We start from the raw sequence: 10000 nt of genomic DNA on the forward strand, positions 1-10000 counted from the left end.
TGTAGATATACTGTACTTATACTGTACTTATACTTTACTTATACTGTACTAATACTGTACTAATACTGTACTTATACTGTAGATATACTGTACTTATACTGTACTTATACTTTACTTATACTGTACTAATACTGTACTAATACTGTACTTATACTGTAGATATACTGTACTTATACTGTGCTTATACTGTAGATATACTGTACTTATACTGTACTTATACTGTACTTATACTGTAGATATACTGTACTTATACTGTACTTATACTGTACTTATACTGTAGATATACTGTACTTATACTTTACTTATACTGTACTTATACTGTACGTATACTGTAGATATACTGTACTTATACTGTGCTTATACTGTAGATATACTGTACTTATACTTTACTTATACTGTACTTATACTGTAGATATACTGTACTTATACTGTGCTTATACTGTAGATATACTGTACTTATACTGTACTTATACTGTAGATATACTGTACTTATACTGTACTTATACTGTACTTATACTGTAGATATACTGTACTTATACTGTACTTATACTGTAGATATACTGTACTTATACTTTACTTATACTGTACTTATACTGTACGTATACTGTAGATATACTGTACTTATACTGTAGATATACTGTACTTATACTCTACACTATGGACGCACTCGTGAACTGTCAACGGGGGGGGGGGGTAAACTGTGGACCTCTGTCGCCTCTCAGCGCAACTTACATGATGCCGTTTAAAAATATCTAATAATAAAGGGCGGTGCCGGCCGTCAGCGAGCCGAGCCGGCCTTTCTGCGCGACTGTCACTCAAATGCGGGACATGGTATCAATTTGTGGGACGCGGGACAAATGATAAAAATGCTGTGTGTGCAGTCCTGCACAAAGCGGGACACCTGGTCACCCTACACCAGTGGTCCTCAAACCTTTTCTGTCAGGCCCCCACTTTGGGCCCCCCCCCAACACAAATAGTCACGTAATGGGCCAAGTTAACATTTATTAAAATGCATCAATATGAACGTGAGCATTCCTTTGCTAGAACAGTGAGTTATAACACTTTGCCACAAAATGAAAAGAAAGAAAATGCTGATGTTTGGCAAAGTGTGTGCATGAGCGGCTGCAGTGAGCCTGCTCTGCACAGCTCCTCAGATCGGGGTCTCAGGCTCAGTTGCGGCGCCAGAGATTTATTTTGGGGGGCTGTGGGGCCGACACACTCTCACTCCCTAAGCGTCCAGGAGCGACGCTTGGTCAGGGTCCCGTGGCGTGCAGACGCTCCTAGGCTCCTTCAGCTTCATAAAGGGACGCAAAGAGCTTTCAACTGATTGCAATGTTTTCCCATCTGCGGCGGGATCTGACGCTCATGGAAGCACGGCATCCATTTATGTCGGCGGCTCTTAAAGGCAATGTGAGCGTCCATTCCCATTGGATAACGGAGAATTGTACACCCGGAAGTAAGTATTCTCCTTCCTGTCGATCTGACAGTGATACCTGCTCATCGACTCAAACACACCAGATTACCTTCGTTAATAACGACATTGATTGGTTTAAACTGTGTGCGATGCTTTTGTGTTTTTCCCCTTCAATTCTGAGAAACAACTTGTTTCCTCTGAAATGTTGAGCGCCAAAGAGACTACACTACCCACAATCCCCAGCTATTGTTGAGACGACGCCTGTCCGCTTTGCGACAAACCTCTTGATAAGTCAACAAGCTCTGTGATTGGATGAAACATAAATTCATACAAAAAAAATCCAACCCTGTCTCCTAAAAATTACGTTCCCACAGAACTAAACTGCATTCTCAATTACGTTTAGCTAGAGACGTATTTTCTCCCACGATACGTTTCTTATGAACGTATCTCAAAGACGTTTATTTTCTACATATCTTTGCCATTTATTGTCTTGCTTATAATAATGATAATAGTCATTTATAAATATCATTTTAGAGCACACATTTGAAATCAGTAGGCGAGGCTGTAATTTCTCCAGCTGTTACTCTCATGAGGCAGAACATAAGAGTTCTAACATGCCAACAAGCTGCTGTCGTTTATTCAGGGTTCTTACACCTTTTCCAAAGTCAAATTCAAGCACTTTTCAAGCATTTTCAAGCATTTTCAAGGATTTCAAGCACCCGTACGAACCCTGTTTATTGCACCTCAAACATTAAAACAAATCCAGAGCTACGTGTTTCTGTATTTCCTCTAAGAACAAAGGACAGTAACAGAAGATCTCTGTGGCTTCAGGCTCGATCGCCGTTCAAATGACAGCGTTGGTTTCCCCAAAAGTGGGCGGAGCTGTAACGTGACGTAGATTTTACTCTCATCTATTATTCAAAACCATTCTATTTATTCTAACATAAATTACATGCCAGTGTTTGATCTTTTTATTACTTATATTGTTATACTTTATTTGCTATGAGTTATATCTGAAGCAAATGATGTTTCTGAAGATGTGAGGTCAATTCCACCTTCAATGTAGCATAAATGTGAACTCTCAGGAACATACCGGAAACAGACGTAGGAAAGATCCTCAGCTCGCTGATCGGATGTTTATTGGACTAATGCACGTTTTTAAAGATATTACTGATTTTCTTTGAATATCAGAATGTAAATACTGAGTTGAGAGAATAGTCAGGGGATTTGGGTGATGGGACACACATCTATGGAATCACAATTTCAATAGCTTACCATTAAATGACGGATATGCCTTTCTGTCTGTGAGGTTTTACAAATCAGATATTAATGTGTAGAAGTAAAACATGAGAAATAGTATATCCTGTAAAATTATGTAAAAACATGAATAAAACTAATTATCTTCAGAAGTTATACAATAAAGTATGCAGCTATATATCTGAGACCTATATGCCTATAAATAGTATAATAGGAGACCTTTAATACACATGAGGTTATCAAGCATGCTTGGTGCTCACCGCCCTGGCTGCCAGCGTGATGAAGATGCCGGTGAGGAAGGTGAGGTAGTACCCGGGATACGCTCCGTGCCACATGGCCGACAGGATGAAGGTGGCGGCTGTCGGGTAGTAGGGACAGCGCTCATAGCAGACCCTGGACCAGCAGACACAACACTTCAGCTCTGAGCACTTTCTCACATGTTAGGCATGCCTGAGCCTTTTTTTTTGTAAAAATGCTATTAAAACAGCTGTGCTGCACAATCAAGTAGTCAGAGATGGCAAAACACATCCTTCACTCAAGTAGAAGTACAGATACTCGTGTTTAAAAATACTCTGGTGAAAGTAGAAGTACTGACTAAACTTCTTTACTCAAGTCAAAGTAAAGAGGGCTTTGAAATGTACTTCAGTAAAAAGTACCCATAACTAGCAGCTGTTTTAAAGAGTACCTGACCTCCCTTTATATTAATAGAACAATAATGTCATTGTTAGCTAATTAATGTTTCCATGCTGAACCATGTTCATCCATGTTGGACGAGATGTTGGATGTGATGTTGGATGTGATGTTGGATGTTGGATGTGATGATGGATGTGATCTTGGATGCAATGTTGGATGAGATGATGGATGTGATGATGGATGTGATGATGGATGTGATGTTGGATGTGATGTTGGATGTGATGATGGATGTGATGTTGGATGTTGGATGTGATGATGGATGTGATCTTGGATGCAATGTTGGATGAGATGATGGATGTGATGATGGATGTGATCTTGGATGCAATGTTGGATGTGATGATGGATGTGATGATGGATGTGATGTTGGATGTGATGATGGATGTGATGTTGGATGTTGGATGTGATGATGGATGTGATCTTGGATGCAATGTTGGATGAGATGATGGATGTGATGATGGATGTGATGATGGATGTGATGATGGATGTGATGATGGATGTGATGATGGATGTGATGTTGGATGTGATGTTGGATGTGATGTTGGATGTGATGATGGATGTGATGTTGGATGTGATGTTGGATGAGATGTTGGATGTGATGTTGGATGTGATGATGGATGTGATGTTGGATGAGATGTTGGATGTGATGTTGGATGAGATGTTGGATGTGATGTTGGATGTGATGTTGGATGTGATGTTGGATGTGATGTTCGATGAGATGCTGGATGTGATGTTGGATGTGATGATGGATGTGATGATGGATGTGATGTTGGATGTGATGTTGGATGTGATGATGGATGTGATGTTGGATGTTGGATGTGATGATGGATGTGATCTTGGATGCAATGTTGGATGAGATGATGGATGTGATGATGGATGTGATGATGGATGTGATGATGGATGTGATGATGGATGTGATGTTGGATGTGATGTTGGATGTGATGTTGGATGTGATGATGGATGTGATGTTGGATGTGATGTTGGATGAGATGTTGGATGTGATGTTGGATGTGATGATGGATGTGATGTTGGATGTGATGTTGGATGAGATGTTGGATGTGATGTTGGATGAGATGTTGGATGTGATGTTGGATGTGATGTTGGATGTGATGTTGGATGTGATGTTCGATGAGATGCTGGATGTGATGTTGGATGTGATGATGGATGTGATGATGGATGTGATGTTGGATGTGATGTTGGATGTGATGATGGATGTGATGTTGGATGTTGGATGTGATGATGGATGTGATCTTGGATGCAATGTTGGATGAGATGATGGATGCGATGATGGATGTGATGATGGATGTGATGATGGATGTGATGATGGATGTGATGTTGGATGTGATGTTGGATGTGATGTTGGATGTGATGATGGATGTGATGTTGGATGTGATGTTGGATGAGATGTTGGATGTGATGTTGGATGTGATGATGGATGTGATGTTGGATGTGATGTTGGATGAGATGTTGGATGTGATGTTGGATGAGATGTTGGATGTGATGTTGGATGTGATGTTGGATGTGATGTTGGATGTGATGTTGGATGTGATGATGGATGTGATGTTGGATGTTGGATGTGATGATGGATGTGATCTTGGATGCAATGTTGGATGAGATGATGGATGTGATGATGGATGTGATGATGGATGTGATGATGGATGTGATGATGGATGTGATGTTGGATGTGATGTTGGATGTGATGTTGGATGTGATGATGGATGTGATGTTGGATGTGATGTTGGATGAGATGTTGGATGTGATGTTGGATGTGATGATGGATGTGATGTTGGATGTGATGTTGGATGAGATGTTGGATGTGATGTTGGATGAGATGTTGGATGTGATGTTGGATGTGATGTTGGATGTGATGTTGGATGTGATGTTCGATGAGATGCTGGATGTGATGTTGGATGTGATGATGGATGTGATGATGGATGTGATGTTGGATGTGATGTTGGATGTGATGATGGATGTGATGTTGGATGTTGGATGTGATGATGGATGTGATCTTGGATGCAATGTTGGATGAGATGATGGATGCGATGATGGATGTGATGATGGATGTGATGATGGATGTGATGATGGATGTGATGTTGGATGTGATGTTGGATGTGATGATGGATGTGATGTTGGATGTGATGTTGGATGAGATGTTGGATGTGATGTTGGATGTGATGATGGATGTGATGTTGGATGTGATGTTGGATGAGATGTTGGATGTGATGTTGGATGAGATGTTGGATGTGATGTTGGATGTGATGTTGGATGTGATGTTGGATGTGATGTTCGATGAGATGCTGGATGTGATGTTGGATGTGATGATGGATGTGATGATGGATGTGATGTTCGATGAGATGCTGGATGCAATGTTGGATGAGATGATGGATGAGATGTTGGATGTGATGTTGGATGTGATGATGGATGTGATGTTGGATGAGATGTTGGATGTGATGTTGGATGTGATGATGGATGTGATGTTGGATGTGATGTTGGATGTGATGTTGGATGTGATGTTGGATGTGATGATGGATGTGATGATGGATGTGATGTTCGATGAGATGATGGATGTGATGTTGGATGTGATGATGGATGAGATGTTGGATGTGATGTTGGATGTGATGATGGATGTGATGTTGGATGAGATGTTGGATGTGATGTTGGATGTGATGATGGATGTGATGTTGGATGTGATGTTGGATGTGATGTTGGATGTGATGTTGGATGTGATGTTGGATGTGATGTTGGATGTGATGTTGGATGAGATGTTGGATGTGATGTTGGATGTGATGATGGATGTGATGTTGGATGAGATGTTGGATGTGATGTTGGATGTGATGATGGATGTGACGATGGACGTGATGTTGGATGTGATGATGGATGTGATGTTGGATGAGATGTTGGATGTGATGATGGATGTGATGTTGGATGAGATGTTGGATGTGATGATGGATGTGATGTTGGATGTGATGATGGATGTGATGTTGGATGTGATGTTGGATGAGATGTTGGATGTGATGTTGGATGTGATGTTGGATGTGATGATGGATGTGATGTTGGATGTGATGTTGGATGTGATGTTGGATGAGATGCTGGATGTGATGTTGGATGTGATGCTGGATGTGATGTTGGATGTGATGATGGATGTGATGATGGATGTGATGTTGGATGTGATGATGGATGTGATGCTGGATGTGATGTTGGATGTGATGATGGATGTGATGATGGATGTGATGATGGATGTGATGATGGATGTGATGATGGATGTGATGATGGATGAGATGTTGGATGTGATGTTGGATGTGATGATGGATGTGATGTTGGATGAGATGTTGGATGTGATGTTGGATGTGATGATGGATGTGATGTTGGATGTGATGTTGGATGTGATGTTGGATGTGATGTTGGATGTGATGTTGGATGAGATGTTGGATGTGATGTTGGATGTGATGATGGATGTGATGATGGATGTGATGTTGGATGTGATGTTGGATGAGATGTTGGATGTGATGTTGGATGTGATGATGGATGTGACGATGGACGTGATGTTGGATGTGATGATGGATGTGATGTTGGATGTGATGTTGGATGAGATGTTGGATGTGATGATGGATGTGATGTTGGATGTGATGATGGATGTGATGATGGATGAGATGTTGGATGTGATGTTGGATGAGATGATGGATGTGATGTTGGATGTGATGTTGGATGTGATGTTGGATGAGATGTTGGATGTGATGTTGGATGTGATGATGGATTTGATGTTGGATGTGATGATGGATGTGATGATGGATGTGATGATGGATGTGATGTTGGATGAGATGTTGGATGTGATGTTGGATGTGATGATGGATGTGATGATGGATGTGATGTTGGATGTGATGATGGATGTGATGTTGGATGTGATGTTGGATGTGATGTTGGATGTGATGTTGGATGAGATGATGGATGTGATGTTGGATGTGATGATGGATGTGATGTTGGATGTGATGTTGGATGTGATGCTGGATGTGATGTTGGATGTGATGATGGATGTGATGATGGATGTGATGTTGGATGTGATGTTGGATGTGATGTTGGATGTGATGTTGGATGTGATGCTGGATGTGATGTTGGATGTGATGTTGGATGTGATGTTGGATGAGATGTTGGATGTGATGTTGGATGTGATGATGGATGTGATGTTGGATGTGATGTTGGATGTGATGTTGGATGAGATGTTGGATGTGATGATGGATGTGATGTTGGATGTGATGTTGGATGTGATGATGGATGTGATGTTGGATGTGATGTTGGATGTGATGTTGGATGAGATGTTGGATGTGATGATGGATGTGATGTTGGATGTGATGTTGGATGTGATGTTGGATGTGTGCAGACCTTTTGAGCCATTGAGCCGTCTGGATGTTCCAGTTGTCGAGGAAGACTTTGAAGCTCGTGGCAAACTGTAACGAAACAGAGAGGATCTGAGCCGGAGGAAACGTTACAGCAGCAACAGAAACAACATTTAAAATCTGAATCAGGTCCAGACCTCGATGTTCAGGATCTGCAGGTTCGAGATCCGGTCCCATCGAGCCGAGCCGTCGCTGCCATAGCCGTTAAAACCAAAACCGGCGGCGTTATTGATCGCATCAGCTGAGAGTAAAAGAGAAGAAGATGAAGCAGACAAATTAAAACATTATATTTTTTTCAAAGTTTATTAAAAAAATATATTTTATTTTTGGTTATCTTTAAAAAAAATTATAGGGTTTTCAATTCAACATTATTTTCAAAATGTTTTTTCTAAATTTCAAGAATTATGCCAGATTGTTTTGATTTTTTTTTACATGTTGGTTTTATTCCACGTTTTTTGTAAAATTTGCATTGGTTCCTCTGAAACATGTTAAACACGTTCGATGCTGTATTTCCACTCAATGTTCTTTTGACATATTTCAAGAAATGAAAACATTATTTTGCCGTTTTGTTAAAAGTTTTTATATTTAAAAAAAAGATTGCCATATTTAAAGATGTTGTCACACACTGATCCTGAGGGTGTGACAACGCGCTGCTGTTATGAAAACACTTCCCAGTTTGCAGCCAATAAAGAATATCTGAGTATCTCCCTGGACTCCTATAACCTGGAGGACATCAGGTCTCTATCAGTGACGCAGGAACCCACCGAGCGTCCACACGAAGTAGTACTTGGGTCTGGTGGTGAGCATGGACAGGTACAGGTAGATCACCTGAAAGGAAGACAATAAGATTGCAGTATATGATAGATGTCCTCTGATTGGATCATAGCAGTGACAGGTACAGGTAGATCACCTGAGCGCAGCGCGGTGTGGAAGACAGGAAGTCATCGTCGATGTTCCGCTCCACGGGGAACGCTTTGCAGACGGACAGGAAGACGAGGAGGCAGAAGAAAGAGGTTGAGACCTTCTTTGCCACCTCAGTCTGAGGAGACACCACACTGCCTTTAGAGGGAAGTAACGCTGACTCAGGGGTTAGGACTCATGATGCTGACTCAGGGGTTAGGACTCATGATGCTGACTCAGGGGTTAGGACTCATGATGCTGACTCAGGGGTTAGGACTCATAATGCTGACTCAGGGGTTAGGACTCATGATGCTGACTCAGGGGTTAGGACTCATGATGCTGACTCAGGGGTTAGGACTCATGATGCTGACTCAGGGGTCAGGACTCATGATGCTGACTCAGGGGTTAGGACTCATGATGCTGACTCAGGGGTCAGGACTCATGATGCTGACTCAGGGGTTAGGACTCATGATGCTGACTCAGGGGTTAGGACTCATGATGCTGACTCAGGGGTTAGGACTCATAATGCTGACTCAGGGTTCAGGACTCATGATGCTGACTCAGGGGTTAGGACTCATGATGCTAACTCAGGGGGTAGGACTCATGATGCTGACTTAGGGGTTAGGACTCATGATGCTGACTTAGGGGTTAGGACTCATGATGCTGACTCAGGGGCTAGGACTCATGATGCTGACTCAGGGGTTAGGACTCATGATGCTGACTTAGGGGTTAGGACTCATGATGCTGACTTAGGGGTTAGGACTCATGATGCTGACTCAGGGGTTAGGACTCATGATGCTGACTTAGGGGTTAGGACTCATGATGCTGACTCAGGGGCTAGGACTCATGATGCTGACTCAGGGGTTAGGACTCATGATGCTGACTTAGGGGTTAGGACTCATAATGCTGACTCAGGGGTTAGGACTCATGATGCTGACTCAGGGGTTAGGACTCATGATGCTGACTCAGGGGTTAGGACTCAGGATGCTGACTTAGGGGTTAGGACTCATGATGCTGACTTAGGGGTTAGGACTCATGATGCTGACTCAGGGGTTAGGACTCATGATGCTGACTCAGGGGTTAGGACTCATGATGCTGACTCAGGGGTTAGGACTCATGATGCTGACTTAGGGGTTAGGACTCATGATGCTGACTCAGGGGTTAGGACTCATGATGCTGACTCAGGGGTCAGGACTCATGATGCTGACTCAGGGGTTAGGACTCATGATGCTGACTCAGGGGTTAGGACTCATGATGCTGACTCAGGGGTTAGGACTCATAATGCTGACTCAGGGTTCAGGACTCATGATGCTGACTCAGGGGTTAGGACTCATGATGCTGACTCAGG

At 42.2% G+C, this 10000-nt stretch overlaps 1 protein-coding gene across 1 annotated transcript in view; it reads right to left on the minus strand.

Moving 5' to 3' along the window:
* Window positions 1–2910: 2910 nt before the first annotated feature.
* Window positions 2911–10000, minus strand: part of mboat2b (membrane bound O-acyltransferase domain containing 2b) — a gene marked incomplete at its 3' end in the record, with an annotated part of 20605 nt that continues 13515 nt past the window's right edge. Inside the window, exons 8-12 of the mRNA XM_079645359.1 lie at window positions 8663–8791; window positions 8517–8580; window positions 7890–7993; window positions 7739–7803; window positions 2911–3064 (exon numbers count right to left, since the gene is read on the minus strand). Of these exons, the coding sequence (XP_079501485.1) occupies window positions 2911–3064; window positions 7739–7803; window positions 7890–7993; window positions 8517–8580; window positions 8663–8791 (516 nt within the window). The remainder of the gene's footprint in view (window positions 3065–7738; window positions 7804–7889; window positions 7994–8516; window positions 8581–8662; window positions 8792–10000) is intronic.

This window comes from Notothenia rossii (assembly GCF_949606895.1).
Source record: "Notothenia rossii genome assembly, chromosome: 8".
NCBI classification, from domain to species: Eukaryota; Metazoa; Chordata; class Actinopteri; order Perciformes; family Nototheniidae; genus Notothenia; species Notothenia rossii.